The sequence below is a fragment of the Salvelinus sp. IW2-2015 genome, linkage group LG1 (genome assembly GCF_002910315.2).
Source record: "Salvelinus sp. IW2-2015 linkage group LG1, ASM291031v2, whole genome shotgun sequence".
NCBI classification, from domain to species: domain Eukaryota; kingdom Metazoa; phylum Chordata; class Actinopteri; order Salmoniformes; family Salmonidae; genus Salvelinus; species Salvelinus sp. IW2-2015.
In genome coordinates this window covers 30,286,831-30,303,615 of record NC_036838.1, presented here as the reverse complement: position 1 = coordinate 30,303,615, position 16,785 = coordinate 30,286,831, and the positions used below count along the sequence as shown (strand labels likewise).

The 16,785-nt window shown below is 42.6% G+C and overlaps 1 protein-coding gene across 2 annotated transcripts in view; it reads right to left on the bottom strand.

The window, feature by feature from the left end:
• LOC111964570 (citron rho-interacting kinase-like) overlaps positions 1-16,785 on the bottom strand; it is a 53,354-nt gene that overhangs the window by 24,146 nt on the left and 12,423 nt on the right. For both annotated transcript variants that reach the window (XM_023988428.1, XM_023988421.1), the window contains 11 exons: positions 14,138-14,243; positions 13,420-13,563; positions 12,943-13,062; positions 8,156-8,326; positions 8,019-8,072; positions 7,725-7,778; positions 6,909-7,049; positions 6,463-6,588; positions 5,929-6,024; positions 5,561-5,677; positions 3,933-4,042 (listed from right to left, as the gene is read on the bottom strand). In XM_023988428.1, coding sequence (XP_023844196.1) covers positions 3,933-4,042; positions 5,561-5,677; positions 5,929-6,024; positions 6,463-6,588; positions 6,909-7,049; positions 7,725-7,778; positions 8,019-8,072; positions 8,156-8,326; positions 12,943-13,062; positions 13,420-13,563; positions 14,138-14,243 — 1,239 coding nt within the window. The remainder of the gene's footprint in view (positions 1-3,932; positions 4,043-5,560; positions 5,678-5,928; positions 6,025-6,462; positions 6,589-6,908; positions 7,050-7,724; positions 7,779-8,018; positions 8,073-8,155; positions 8,327-12,942; positions 13,063-13,419; positions 13,564-14,137; positions 14,244-16,785) is intronic.

Sequence of the window (16,785 nt, the reverse complement as noted above, 5' to 3'; positions counted from 1 at the left end):
GCATTCTCCGCGCGGCCCACTTCTTGATTGCTCCTACCTACAGTCGGCTCGGCTACCAATGTCCTTCGGATAATCTGCTGCCCGCCACCACCTGCCTCTCCACGGTGTTCCCCTCTCAGCTCTGTTCAGGCCTCTTCTCCTTACTTCCGCCTGATTACACCAAGTCACTTGGCTTGTCATATCCTCACATGTCTTCTCTTATCAGTTTGCTTATGCATCGACGACACACAAATCCTTCTCCTTTCCCCCCTCTGATAACCCACGTTGTAATCCTCCAGTCTCTGCATGTTCTGGCAGACATATCAGGACTACGGATGAGCCGGTGCCATCACCACCTCTAGGTAGACTAGCTGCAATCCTCGTGTCCAGATTCGGACTCTTGCCTCCCGAAAGACCCCTTCCAATGATCTCGCCATCACGGTGACAACTTCCATTTGTTCCTCCTCCCAGCATGCATAACGAACCTTGCGTAGATCCTGGACAACACTCCACTCCAACGTCAACGATCAGAGCGTGTTTAACCTGTCCTGTTTTAGTTTCATCGCGTCCTGACAACGACATTTCACAACTACCGACCCTGGTTCCTAGCACCGCAGGCACACAGCGCGGACGCAGTCCTAATCCAGCACTGTTCGTCCATGTCTCCCTGGTTGCGGGTGTATTACTCGTGAACTCCGCTGGCGCTGTCCTCCCTGCCTGTGCGCATTTGAAACCGCTCTACAAATCCCTCACTTCCACTGCATACGCTTACCGCTAGTCTGCCGTCTTGTGTTCACGGACGTGTCTCCCATTTAGTTTGCACCACTGTCTTACCCGCTCCTCCGCTTCTCTCCAATCCTCCTCAGATTGGCAAACTCGATCCGCGACAACAGAGAGCGCAGCTGCTTCGTCTACCGACTGTCGAGCTGAACCATTCCTCCGTTACCGGTTCAGGCTCTATCAGCCCTGACAGCATGCCAAAAACAAGGGCACCGTCATTCCACTCGGCCGCATGAGCCTCGCCTACCTGCCTGAGGACAGGACGACTCAGCCCTCAGCCCAGTCAATAACTGTTATCGTTTTTGCGTCTGGCAACCCCCAAGGGAACAAACTCCTCGCCAAGCCATCAGCGAGTCACTCACCACCGTCCCGGAGACCACCTGAAACCTCACCTCTTGAAGGAATCACCTAGATATATATCAATACATCCTTCGAATCCCCTCCCCCCTAATAGAGTTAGATTTGCACTATGAACATAGGTTTGTTCTCCAGCGGAGATAGATCATAAGTCAATGCACCAATTTGTAAGTCGCTCTGCATAAGACGCGTCGCTAAATGATAAATGTAAGATGTAAAGTAAAAGGTAGCAAACCAAACCGTTTAGCGATTCTGTCGATCCCCAAATCCATCTGGCAGTAGCAATCCACTATGCAGAGGAAGCCTAGCTATCGCTACACGTACGAGAATTTCTTTAGCGGGGCAACAAGTCGGCGGGAGAGAGGACGGATACGGTCGTGGATGTTGAGGAGGCAGATAGTTTCCAACCCGCTGCTCCATCTCGCATAAATGGTGCTGGTAGAGTAATGCAATGGCAGAGTCGCGAGTTCTATCCTTATCAGACGTTCTACAAGAGTCCCACCATATGTACTCTTTGGTTTGCTATCCTGAATTGCTAACCAGGGAAGTCCACACTATGCACAGAAAGTTTTAATAATGTGTTATTGTCCTATATGATTGTAAGTTACTTTTTACATTATTAATTCTCTTAGTATGAATAGATTATCACATTTTGATTATATCTTGTAGAGGATAGGAGAGCTAAGGGGGTTGTATGAATTACACTGCACTGATTTGAATCTACTGTATTGCAGCTGACATCTTTCGATATAAAAGATGTGAAACATCGAGCTGCATAGTTTGATCAATTGGTATTATAAAGATGTTTAGTGTATAATGAAATATTGGCGTTCTTTATCACCCTGTTCCTAGCTGTTCATTATTTGGTATACTTGTCGTTCTCACTGTATGTCTGTCTGGTAGACTACGCATTTGCCTAGTAGGTTACCGTGGCCTGCGTTATGTTTGTTCTTTTGAAACCAACTCCAAATTAAGAAATTCCTCATCGGGAATAAAGCTTTCTAAAGATGCTACTGTTATACTGACATGTTTTTGCTCTGGTATAATGCTACTGTTATACTGACATGTTTTTGCTTGGTATAATTGCTACTGTTAGTACGGACATGTTTTTGCTCTGGAAGTATGCTACTGTTAGTACTGACATGTGTTTTTGCTCTGGGTATAGATGCTACTGTTAGTACTGACATGTTTTTGTCTCGGTATAGATGCTATCTGTTAGTACTGACAATGTTTTTTCTGTGGTATAGATGCTACTGTTAGTACTGACATGTTTTTGCTCTGGTATAGATGCTACTGTTAGTACTGACATGTTTTTGTCTGGGTATAGATGCTACTGTAGTACTGACATGTTTTTGCTCTGGGTAAGATGCTACTGTTAGTACTGACATGTTTTTGTTCTGGTATAGATGCTACTGTTGAGTACTGACATGTTTTGCATCTGGGTAATGCTTACTGTTAGTACTGACATGTTTTTGTCTGGTATAGATGCTACTGTTAGTCTGACATGTTTTTGTTCTGGTTATAGATGCTACTGTTAGTACGACATGTTTTTGTTCTGGGTATAGATGCTACTGTTAGTACTGACATGTTTTGCTCTGGTATATGATGCTACTGTTAGTACTGACATTTGTTTTTCTGTATAGATCTTACTGGTTTTAGATGACATGTTTTTGCTCTGGTATATGATGGCTACTTGTTAGTTACTGCACATGTTTTGTTCTGGTATAGATGCACTGTATATATGATCTTGTTTTCGGTGATAGATCTACTTGTTACTATGACCAATGTTTATTGTTCTGGTCAATAGATCTTTTAGTATGACATTTTTTGCTCTGGGTATAGATGTTACTGTTATACTTGACCATGTTTTTTCTGGAGTAAGATGCTACTGTTAGGACGACATGTTTTTGCTTCTGGGTATTAGATGACCTTTGGAGTATCGACATGTTTTTTGCATCTGGTTGTATAATGCCTGACTGTTATTAGGAATGTTTTTGTCTAGTATAATGCTTACTGTCTACTGAAGTGTTTGTGCTCTGCGTATAATGCTACTTTATAGTACTCGACAGTTTTTCTGGTTATAGATGCAGTACGTTACTGACATTGTTTTTTCGGTATAGATGCTACTGTTATACTGACTATGTTTTTGCTCTGTACATATGCTTACTGTTCAGTACTGACTGTTTTTTTCTGGCTATAGACTGCTACCTGTTCAGTACTGACGATGTTTTGCTTCTGTATTAGATGCTACTGTTGAATACTGACATGTGTTGTTCTGGTTATAGATGCTACGTTATACTGACTCATGTTTTTCTGTGTCTGGTATAGATGCTACTGTTATACTGACATTGTTTTGCTGCTGTATAGATGCTACTGTAGTACTGACATTGTTTTTGTTCTGTTATAGATGCTACTGTTAGTACTGACATGTTTTTTGCTCTGGTATAATGCTACTGTTAGTACTGACCATGTTTTGCTCTGGTAGTAATGCTACTGTTATACTTCGACATGTTTTTTGTCTGGTATAGTATGCTACTGTTAGTACTGACATTGTTTTTTTGTCTGGTATAGATGCTACTGTTAGTACTGACATGTTTTTGTTCTGGTATAATCTTACTGTTAGACACATCTTTTGTTCTTTATAGATCTACTGTTTATACTACATTTTTTCTGTAAGAAATGCTACTGTTATACTACTGTTTCTCGGTTAATAGATGCTACTGTTAGTACTGACATGTTTTTGTTCTGGGTATAGATGCTACTGTTAGTACTGACATGTTTTTGCTCTGGGTATAGATGCTACTGTTAGTACTCACATGTTTTTCTGAGTGTAGATGCTACTGTTAGCGGCTAACTTGTTGGCCTCAGAAAGCTCGGTGATCCGCTGCTCCAGATTCTTCATCTTGGAGTCCATGGCGTTGATGGTCTGGAAAAAAGGAAGTGCAACACAAACAGGCTGACTTAGATCCATGAAATCACAACCCATTTAAGGCTCCCACCCTCCATTTCAATTTAAGGGAACATAATGTGAAAATTGTGCCAGGGTGTGAATAATTGAGACATGGATGCAATGTGATTCTATCTATTTATGAATAAGCACGATTACAGCTTACAGATGTGGTCAAATGTATCAGCATCCTTGCAGCCTTTCTTCTAAAATAAGTTGTAATTGAAAACGGTGGGTGTTTACACAGCAATGATTCTTGTTTATTGTGTAATTTCTCTCAACTGTGGTAAGCTGCAGGTGCCTATTGGTAAAAATAGGCATCCAACCAGTTTTAAAAAGAAAAATACAGATCATTCTGCTCCATTGCACTCTAATGTAAAATGCAAGGGTGCCATTATATTTGACCGCATTTGTACATCACACACAAAAAGATACGTTGATTGTTTATCATTCCCATGAAAACAGACACCYGAAGCTGCCAATTTTTTTTGTGGTTGAAATTTGTAGCCAGAGCCATATATTGAGACTGGGACTTAATATAAAAGCCATATCATTAAATATATGGCCCTGAATGTAGCTACTGTAGAGCAATTCGACGGTAACGGTGTGATGAGGTAGTCATTGTGTATAGAGTTGTATGCTTCGTTTAACTTGGCAATCATTGGTTTTTGTTTGACATACATTTTAAAGTGAAAAATCGGAGTCTCAGTGTCACTCTGTTACCGTGGACTTGCCCTGTACTGAAATGCTAAACTAATACATAGGCTAATGTTACATTCAGACCAAAAACCCTTTCTGTCAATGTCAAATGTCGTCTGGCTCTGATGATAAAACCTATTAGCGGTAGATAACTCAAGTCTATCACGTTAACTAGATTACAGACTTAAGCTGGGACTTTGCAGAGTGACCCCATGTAATGGMATACTCTGAATTAAATCGCAGCCTTGACAGCATTCCCTTCGACAAATTGAGTGGAGCGCCAAACAAAACAAAACAAAAACTTAGCCCATAAACATGTCAGAGAATCTGTGCTCAAACAAACAAAAGCTGTGGCAGAAGTCTCGGAGGCTCTCGCCCACACGGCCCCATAATTGGGAGTCTAATTGGCTCACTGCTGTTCTATAACATGTAGCCTATGTGAGTCATACAATTTTCCCATCTCCTCTATTAGCTGCAGTCATCACATTGATATTCGCAGAGAGATTTCCCCCCTCACAAAAGCAAACAGTGTTGGACTGTACTGCCCTGCACGTACTCTATGGAGAATCTACACAGCTTTGCGCAGCAATATAGTAAAGAACAGGCTACAATCAAAGAGCGCAGTCAATTAAAAAGTACAAAGCAAATATGCTAGTTAACTTTTCCAGCTGCACCTTGTTTCATTTTTTGTCTATTAGCACAGTTTCCCTGCTTGAACAGAACTGATGAGCCTGGCAGAGAGAAAGAAGTCGAACACATTGTATTATTTATATTAATCCTTATGAAAATTGGCCTTACCGCTTTCTGTTCACTGAGGAGTTTACACTTCTCCCGGGCCTCTTCCTCGTGCTGGGCCCGTTTGGACTCCAGGCTCTCCTTGTCTGCCAGGTCCACCTTCATCTGGGCCTCCAGAACCTGGGCAGTGTTCAAAATGTTATAAAACTGAGTGCAATGCGAAGGTACTACCTGACCATGTCCAATAAGAACACAGATGTATTTATTTCTGTTGCAAACTGTTTTGCTCTGGTGTGCCCAATCGAACAGTACACCTAGTTCAGGGGGACCAAGAAAGCCAAGTCACTAGTACGCTCACTTGGCCACACTTTTCAATACAGAAAGATATCCTTGAGACCATGATTTGCAGGCTGACTTAAAGTCTTCTCTACCTTAATTTTGTCCTCATAGAGCCTCTCCTTCTGGACCAGGTGAGCCTCCATCCGCTGGGCTGTTGACTGGGTCTCCCTCAAGTTCTCCTCCAGCTCCTGTACAAACAAACACACACACATATATCACGCAAGGTAACAACAAAGACCTACAAAATCATACAACAAAATATGGATGAAAGCACTATCCACACTGCCACTCAGTCCATGACAGAGACACTTGCTTGGAAGAGCTGTTTATCCATGACACGGTGGTAGCGGTGGCCGTTCATGTTGGCATGCAGCCCGGGCCGGTGCGCGTCAGGAAAGACGTCGCCTGTGTGAGCCGTGGTTTCTTCGTGGCAGCAGGCGGGACATCCAAAGTGATAGAAATGGGTGTGTGCATGCCATGGGGCAGCAAGCAGGACATTCCCTATGTGTGTGTGTGTGTGTGTGCATGCTTTAATCTATGCTCTAGGATAAAGGTAGTATAGAGAGGGATAGAGGAGTGGAGGGGGGGTTAGGGTATTAAGAGGGGACTTATCCCTTGGCTCTCACCAGGATCTTATCAGCCATCTGCTGGATCTGCTGGGATTTAGTCTGGATGTCATCCTTCAGCTTGTTCTCTCGTCGCTCCACCATCTCCAGACGCTTCACCTGGTTCTCCAGGGTYTTCCTGCCCTCCTGCAGGAGACACAACAAGTTCTTAAATATACCCACATGACAGTCAACAACACTGAAATCAGTGGAGGCTGCTGAGGGGTGGACGACTCATAATAACGCCTGGAATGCAGTGAATGGAATGGCATCAAGCGCATAGAAACCATGTGTTTGATACYATTCCACTAATTCCGCTCCAGCCATAAACACGAGCCCGTCCTCCCCAATTAAGGTGCCACCAACCTCCTGTGACTGAAATACAGTACATGGATGTAACACAATAAGTCATTACAATTCAAAACAAATAATGTTTTTACATAAACACAACACATGAGCAACCGTACCTCGGTCTCTCTGAGACGTCGTCGGAGGGTGTCGCTGGGGTCGGCCTTGCCGCGCAGCCGCTCAAGCTCCTGCTCCAGACGTTCTTTAGCCTGCCGGATGTTCTGCAGCAGCTCTGTGGCTTCTGTACTGGCTTTCACCGCCTGGGGGCCAAGGGTCAAATTCAACATTGTGTGGAGACAAAGCCCATTAGGATTCATGCCTTTTTATTCCCAAGAACACAGGCAGCAAGGGCATGACACAATATAAATAAATAGCACTGCCATTTAGCCAAGAAACGTTTGTACCCACAACTTCAGTGAACTGTGAATGTCAATGACTGATTACATCAGAAGCTATTCAAAGCTACAGTTGAAGTCAGAAGTTTACATACACCTTAGCCAAATACATTTAATCTCAGATTTTCACAAATCCTGACATTTAATCCTAGTAAACATTCCCTGTCTTAGGTCAGTTAGGATCACCACTTCATTTTAAGAATGTGAAATGTCAGAATAATAGAAGAGAGAATTATTTATTTCAGCTTTTATTTCTTTCATCACATTCCCAGTGGGACAGAAGTTTACAAAGTAGATATCCTAACCGACTTGCCAAAACTATAGCTTGTTAACAAGAAGTTTGTGGAGTGGTTGAAAAACGAGTTTTAATGACTCCAACCTAAGTGTATGTAAACTTCCGACTTCAACTGTATGTACCTATTGGACCACAGTGGTGACAGCTGATGACTAACCATTCATTTGGGCTCACTAAGCTATTCTACGGTGACATCCAGGACCCCTGTGTGTGTGTGTGTGCACTATGTACTTTAGAAAATATACCTTGGAGAGTTTGTCTTGGAGTTCCAGGATTTTCACTTGCTGTTCAGCATTGGTCTGAAAAACAGTATGAAAGATTAGCTGACTGTAATGCCAATGTGTGAAATTGATCTATTAATAATGGGACCTAATCTCTGCAGAAGGCTGAGGCAAAAACGCATCAGTGCAAGGCAATACATCAATTATTAATATTATCCATTTCATTCTCTATGGGACTATACAAAACGACGATTCGACACCMAAAGATTTTTGAAGAGTAATCCACAATACAGTTCACCCATGGACAGGAGGGCATACCTTCTCCAGTTTGGAAAGGAGCTCCTCCACCTCAGCTTTACCCTGCTCCTTCGCCTTSGGGACAGAGATCCGACATGTTAGCATTCAGACTGCACCTGTWTTCACCTCCATGGAGGTCCTACTCAGTATTCACACACCTTCTGGATYCTCTGCTGGTAGTCCACAGCCTTCCTCTTGAGCTCCTCGCTGGTGTTCCGGGAGTCTCGGAGCTCTGACTCGTACAGGTCACTACGGCGCCTGGCGGCAGACAAGTCCTCCTCCAGCTGCCGGATGGTGACCTGCATCTCCTCCAGCTGGGCATGGTACTCCTACGGCAGGGTGCACAGAGAGAGGCAAGGGTTCAGGGTGTGTGTGTCTGTCTCCTCTAGCTAGGCATTATTATACTCCTGGAGCACAGGGGAAATAAAATGTCAGGAGTAGTTCAAGAGCATTACACTGTGTGCAGGCCAGGATGAACATATTCTGGGACCCTGGGAATTAAAGTCTCATGAATGTGTGTATGTGACTGGCTCATCATTTCTGCGGAGTTGTCGTGGAGGATTTTAAAAGGTTTTATAATTACTATAATGACATCCACTCTTCAGGACGGAAAACATCATCCGTATAATCACCACACCGTTAAAATAAAAATCCTCTTTAGTCTTTTCCCTTCATGATTCACACATACCCGCTTCTAATAATATTGTTGATAATATCCGACTAGAGCTGGCTTGTTGTACTAACAGCAGTAGAATGAGCCTCTCATTGAGACGGTGGGGTTAAAAGCCTCTTACCTGCCACTCTATAGTATATGAGCATGTGGAGAGGATGAATCACAGACAAAGAGAGGCTTGCTAAGCCTGCTGATCCCTACTGTGGGTGTGGAACACTCTCTCACACTGCTGCCTGCCTTACAGGGCATCAATCACTGGCTCCTAGACCAATCACTGGCTCCTAGACCAATCACTGGCTCCTAGACCACAGACAATCACCCAGAGATTCACACCAGACCAGAGAGTTAGAGACTGCAGAGCTACGCTAGGCTAGTTTCTACAAAGGATTTTGTGTGTGTGTGTGTGTGTCTCCTTGTATCTTTGTTTAAAGGGACACAGAGTTATAAATATAACTTGCCATTTAGCAGACACATTTATCCATAGTGACTTACAGTCATGCGTGCAACATTTTACATATGGGTGTCCCGGGAATCGGACCCACTACCCTGGCATTAAAGGCGCCATGCTCCACCAACTGAGCTACGAAGTAGTGATGGGGGGGAATACATAAATCGATACAGTTGCATATCTGGATATTATTTATTAGGATATATCGTATCGTTTTGACAATGTCACAATATTATTTTTGCTAGTTGGCTGTACCTTTACCAAAACTCGGAGTCAATTTGTTTTCAGCGATTATATTTCCATGACTGATCAAAACGTGTTCTCTCATGCTCTCTCATCCCTCTGCAGCAGACATATGGTTAGCAAGATGTACAGAACATCGAATTGCAATAAAATCACAATATCGAATCCCAAAACATAAAAAATCGTGAGAATCGCAATACATATCGGCACCTAAGTATCATGATAATATTGCAAGGTCCATGGCAATTCCCAGCTCTACTACAAAGGACCGCATAATAAAGCCATACTCTCTATGCCAAAGTGTGTGTGTATGAGCATCATTTGTCGACCAGTATTTACGTGAAGGGTCACAGAATAAGGTAATAAAGACAATGATACTGTACAGTTAGTGATGAGTGCAATAATACTGTATTAAAGAGCACACATACTGTATTAAAGAGCATATATACTGTATTAAAGAGCACATATACTGTGTTAAAGAGCATATATACTGTGTTAAAGAGCATATATACTGTATTAAAGAGCACATCCAGCTCCCGAGTGGCGCAGCAGTCTAAGGCACTGCATTTCAGTGCTAGAGGAGTGACTACAGACCCTGGTTTGATCCCGGGCTATATCCCAACCGGCTGTGAACGGGAGTCCCATAGGGCAGCACACAATTGGCCCAGCGTCGTCTGGGTTAGGGGAGGGTTTGGCCGGTGTAGGCCGTCATTGTAAAGTAAGAATTTGCTCTTAACTTGCCTAGTTAAATGAAAGCTTAAATAAAAAAATATGCATTATGTATTGCAAATATGAAAAGGGATTCTGCATGATGTATGTCCTGATGACCTTACAATGAAGATATGAGAGAGATGGAAGAGTGGAAAAGTAACACTGGACTGGCTAGGCACAGGCTACACAATGAACTAAGGTGCTCACTGACCATTCAGTGCTTGCAGGATTTTTTTWATTTAGCCAGGTAGGCAAGTTGAGAACAAGTTCTCATTTACAACTGCGACCTGGCCAAGATAAAGCAAAGCAGTGCGACACAAACAACAACACAGAGTTACACATGGAATAAACAAACGTACAGTCAATAACAAAATAGAAAAAAGCTATACAGTGTGTGCAAATGAGGTAGGATAATGGAGGTAAGGCAATAAATAGGCCGTAGTGACGAAGTAATTACAATATAGCAATTAAACACTGGAGTGATAGATGTGCAGAAGATGAATGTGCAGGTACAGATACTGGGGTGCAAAGGAGACAAAAAATAAATAACAATATGGGGATGAGGTAGTCGGATGGGCTATTTACAGATGGGCTATGTACAGGTGCAATGATCTGTGAGCTGCTCTGACAGCTGATGCTTAAAGTTAGTGAGGGAGATATGAGTCTACAGCTTCAGTGATTTTTGCAATTCTTTCCAGTCATTGGCAGCAGAGAACTGGAGGGAGAGGCGGCCAAAGGAGGAATTGGCTTTGGGGGTGACCAGTGAAATATACCTTCTTGAGCGCGTGCTACGGGTGAGTGCTGCTATGGTGACCAGTGAGCTGAGATAAGGTCTAGCAAAGACTTATAGATGACCTGGAGACAGTGGGTTTGGTGAGGAATATGAAGCGAGGGCCAGCCAACCAGAGCACACAGGTCGCAGTGGTGGGTAGTATATGGGGCTTTGGTGACAAAACAGATGGCACTGTTATAGACTGCATCCAGTTTGCTGAGTAGAGTGTTGGAGGCTATTTTGTAAATGACATCGCCGAAGTTATGGATCGGTAGGAGTCAGTTTTACGAGGGTATGTTTGGCAGCATGAGTGAAGGATGCTTTGTTGCGAAATAGGAAGCCGATTCTAGATTTAATTTTGGATTGGAGATGCTTAGTGTGAGTTTGTAGTTGTCCACATATTCTAAGTCAGAACCGTCCAGAGTAGTGATGCTGGACAGGCGGGCAGAGATCGGTTGAAGAGCATGCATTTAGTTTTACTTGCATTTAAGAGCAGTTGGAGGCCACGGAAGGAGAGTTGTATGGCATTGAAGCTCGTCTGGAGGTTTGTTAACACAGTGTCCAAAGAAGGGCCAGAAGTATACAGAATGGTGTCGTCTACGTAGAGGTGGATCAGAGAATCACCAGCAGCAAGAGCAACATCAATGATGTATACAGAGAAAAGAGTCGGCCCGAGAATTGAATCCTGTGGCACACCCATAGAGACTGCCCGAGGTCCGGACAACAGCCCCTCCAATTTGACACACTGAACTCTGTCTGAGATGTAGCTGGTGAACCAGGCGAGGCAGTCATTTGAGAAACCAAGGCTGTTGAGTCTGCCRATAAGAATGTGGTGATTGACAGAGTCGAAAGCCTTGGCCAGGTCGATGCACAGTATTGTCTTTTATCGATGGCGGTTATGATATCGTTTAGGACCTTGAGCGTGGCTGAGGTGCACCCATGACCAGCTCGGGAACCAGATTGCATAGCGAAGAAGGTACGGTGGGATTCAAAATGGTCGGTGATCTGTTTGTTAACTTGGCTTTCGAAGACCTTAGAAAGGCAGGGTAGGACAGATATAGGTCTGTAACAGTTTGGGTCTAGAGTGTCTCTGCCTTTGAAGAGGGGGATGACTGCGGCAGCTTTCCAATCTTTGGGGATCTCAGACGATACGAAAGAGAGGTTGAACAGGCTAGTAATAGGGGTTGCAACAATTGCGGCGGATAATTTTAGAAAGAGAGGGTCSAGATTGTCTAGCCCAGCTATCTGAATTTGGGTGAAGGAGAAATGGGGAGGCTTGGGCAAGTTGCTGTGGGGGGTGGTGGGCTGTTGATCGAGGTAGGAGTAGCCAGGCGGAAAGCATGGCCAGCCGGTCGGAGAAAAACTTATTGAAATTCTCAATTATCGTGGATGTATCGGTGGTGACAGTGTTTCCTAGCCTCAGTGCAGTGGGCAGCTGGGAGGAGGTGCTCTTATTCTCCATGGACTTTACTGTGTACCAGAACGTTTTGGAGTTTGTGCTACAGGATGCAAATGTCTGTTTGAAAAAGCTAGCATTTGCTTTCCTAACTGCCTGTGTATATTGGTTGCTAACTTCCCTGAAATGCAAGAGTCCTGATCATAGACATAGGAGTGAATTGTATGTGTTCTAGATTTTGGGAAAGTCTACAAAATGGTGTTTCCTTTACTAGAACCTCTAGAGGACATGTCTTGAGTTTGGGACAGTGACRCATAAAACTCAGAAAGGAAGAGGGTTAGTTAGTAGGTTTGGTGCTGTATGTATCAAAGATCAGTTTTGGCCATTCACATCATGACCTGATCACACTCATCCTCTGCAGGGCTCTATGCTGACTTGTTTTTACAAGGAACATGTGTGCAGCTACGTTGAAAGATGTAGGCGCACACTGAAAAATATTTGAGATATTAAACATTGCTTCTAAAATAAAATTTCGGACAGCAACATTTTTAGGCGCATTTGCAAGTAAAATGGTTGCACTGTAGAGCCCTGCTCTCGCATGCTTGATACGTACGGCCCTTTGGGTGAAAACTCAGTAAGCATGCGGTTCACTGGTAAGGAAGGGGTTGATGAAGTGAAGTCAAAGTTGAAGTGTGATTCTACCTGCTCCTTGATCTCCTGCAGCTTGCTGCTCTGCTCTCTGATGTCATGCAGCAGCTGCAGAGCCTTGTCATCCTCCTGAGACACCTCCACACGGGCTGCCTCCAGGCTGCGCTTTAAGCTCTGTGGAAACACACGCACAAATAACACACACACACACACACACACACAGAGTAAATAAATCACAACGCATTCAAATATATCACCCTATAATGCGGTAGGTCTACTCTAATCAAATGGAGAAATGCATGACGACACCGCATTATCATCAGTCATGCATATACTAAACTATATGGGACGCTTTAACAAGGTTGTAATGTAGAAACGGGTGCACGAGACACTCCACAGTCCAATATGCACTCAACTATGTGTAGATATGCAACTAGATATTTTAACACAGAGTTAACACATTTCTTTTCTAGCAAAATGGCTGTAACCGTAAGGATAGTTTTGGATGGACACATAGCATTAGGTACTCACGCTGCACTCAGTGATGTAGGTGGCCAGGTCCTGCTCCAGGATGGTCCTCTGGGTCTCAGAGGCTTTGAGCTCCACATCCTTTTGGTGCAGAACTGACTCCAGGTCAGTCATCTTGCGCTGAAACCTAGAGATCTCCTGCTCCATCTAGGAAGGAAGCCACAACGGACACCGAAGCTAGCTAATATACCGTGACTCAAAGGTTTATTTTTCAGAGTTGTATATAGAAATGTTTATTTCTCAGAGATGTACACATTTTGTCAAATGAGACGAGATAGTCACTCAAAAGGAGCTCAAAGTTTGCCCCATGTCACGGTAAATGCCACGAGAGATCTCCTGCCCCATCTGGTAATCAATACATAATTTATTAACAGTAATGAATTGGGTTAAAAAGCAGATTTTTGACTATATAGGTTATTATAGCACTCAAATCAATATCCATCTAGAGAGTATGCCATGTATATGCTACGTTGACATATGGACATTATAACTCCACGACAACCTCCTAATTATCTCCGATTCCAATGAGATATTTCAATAAGATCATCAATTAAAAACCAGTGTGTGCAAACAACTCATCTGAGAAGGGGAATACTGTTAGAGTGTCAAGATTTGTTTACATTCAGGTTCAATAGTGGCTGGAGACTATAGATATAGACCACCATTCAGAATCATTTACATGTGGCCCATTTCCTGGGAAAGAAAATAAGTAGCACAGTACCTTGTGACATTTGTCTTGAGTTTCTTGAAGTTCTTTGCTTTTAATATGAAGCTTTTTCTCCATGGAGTTGGTTTTGGCAGGAGAGTTGAGGCCTGAAGCCACTGACCTGGGACAAGGCATATGGGAGAACACATTCATTGCACCATTCTTTGACAAAACATTCACATCTCATTTTGAATTGAATGCAAAGGGTTTTGCTCCATGAGTTTGACAAATATGTTGGATTCTAACTGGCATTCAATAGTTTCTTCAATCCAGACTATAGGCCATCGACTAGGCTATTACATGACTGCAATTCAAGCTCAACATTTTTAATACCATTTAATTCAAAGCAACTAGGCCCATTTCTCAATATAATTTGGTACAATGACTGTCCATCTTGACTACGTTGAGTCAAACTGAAAAGTTAAATTGGATTTGGCAGACAATGACTTTGAAGTCAATCCTCATGCTTAGAAGCTTAGTTTGTGGTAATAAGATGAGGGATGATTAACATAGTAATCAAGATATTAATTAAGATATTAAAGGAAAGTTACAATAAATCAACCGCTTGAATTTGTAGGATGGAACAATCCACTTAAAAAAACAAGTGAAGAAAGTCTGACGTTATTATCATAGCCCCCAAAACAATGAAGCTATGTTTTTGTTGTCAAATGAGTAAACATGATGTTTAGGCCTACCTCTTCAAGCTATATTTTAAAATTGAAGGCTAATCTTGCTCCCAGTGTCATTCCTTCACCACTACAGATACAGTAGGCTATATCAGAGAAATGAAGTGCTATGTGTAAATCTTATGAAATGCACAGGTATATTGATCCATTGTTCACATGTCACTTTTCTGGCCAGCTCTGACGGAAAATGCGTTTTTATAGCTTTCATCAAAAAGGATTATGTTAGAACCATTTGYATTTTCTGTTACAGAATGTATTTCCCTGATTACTATATAAAAGCTGTGAGTAAACAGGTTTCCATCCAACCGTTTTATGCAAGTAAAGTACATGTCGGATAAAAAAATGTCACGATGGGCCTGATGGAAAGCACAAATTTGTTGGTAAACTTGCCAAATGTAGACAAGTTAAGATCTACACTACCGGTCAAAAGTTTTAGAACACCTACTCATTCAAGGGTTTTTCTTAATTTTGACTATTTTCTACATTGTAGAAATAGTGAAGACATCAAAACTATGAACACATATGGAATCATGCAGTAACCAAAAAAGTGTTAAACAAATCAAAATATATTTTATATTTGAGTTTCTTCAAATAGCCACCCTTTGTCTTGATGACCGCTTTGCACACTCTTGGCATTCTCTCAACCAGCTTCAACTGGAATGCTTTTTGAACAGCCTTCACTGCGGTCCAACTCATCCCAAACCATCTCAATTTGGATGAGGTCGGGGGATTGTGGAGGCCAGGTCATCTGATGCAGCACACCATCACTCTCCATCTTGGTAAAATAGCCCTTACACAGCCTGTAGTTGTGTTGGGTCATTGTCCTGTTGAAAAACAAATGATAGTTCCACTAAGCCGAAACTAGATGGGATGGCGTATCGCTGCAGAATGCTGTGGTAGCCATGCTGGTTAAGTGCGCCTTGAATTCTAAATAAATCACAGACAGTGTTACCAGAAAAGCACCCCCACACCATAACACCTCCTCCTCTATGCTTTATGGTGGGAAATACACATGCGGAGATCATCCGTTCACCCACACCGCGCCTCACAAATGACACGGCGGTTGGAACCAAAACAAATCAAATTTTAACTCGAGACCAAAGAACAAATTTCCACCGGTCTAATGTCCAATGCTCGTGTTTCTTGGCCCAAGCAAGTCTCCTCTTCTTAATGATGTCCTTTAGTAGTGGTTTCTTTGCAGCAATTCGAACATGAAGGCCTGATTCACACAGTCTCCTCTGAACAGATGAGGTTGAGATGTGTATGTTACTTGAACTCTGTGAAGCATTTATTTGGGCTGCAATTTCTGAGGCTGGTAACTCTAAAGAACTTATCATCTGCAGCAGAGGTAACTCTGGGTCTTCCTTTCCTGTGGCGGACCTCATGAGAGCCAGTTTCATAATAGCGCTTGATGGTTTTTGCGACTGCACTGGAAGAAACTTTCAAAGTTCTTGAAATTTTCCGTATTGACTGACCTTCATGTCTTAAAGTAATGATGGACTGTCGTTTATCTTTGCTTATTTCAGCTGTTCTTGCCATAATCTGGACTTGGTCTTTTACCAAATAGGGCCATCTTTTGTATACCCCCCTACCTTATCACAACACAACTGATTGGCTCAAACGCATAAAGAAGGAAAGAAATTCCACAAATTAACTTCTAAGGCACATCTGTTAATTGAAATGCATTCCTGGTGACTACCTCATGAAGCTGGTTGAGAGAATGCCAAGAGTGTGCAAAGCTGTCATCAAGGCAAAGGGTGGCTATTTGAAGAAACTCAAATATAAAATATATTTTGATTTGTTTAACACTTTTTTGGTTACTACATGATTCCATATGTGTGATTTCATAGTGTTGACGTTTTAACTATTATTATACAATGTAGAAAATAATAAAAAAKAAAAGAAAAACCCTTAAATGAGAGGTGTTCTAAAACTTTGACCGGTACTGTGTGACCTTTTCCAAAATTTGTTGTGTTC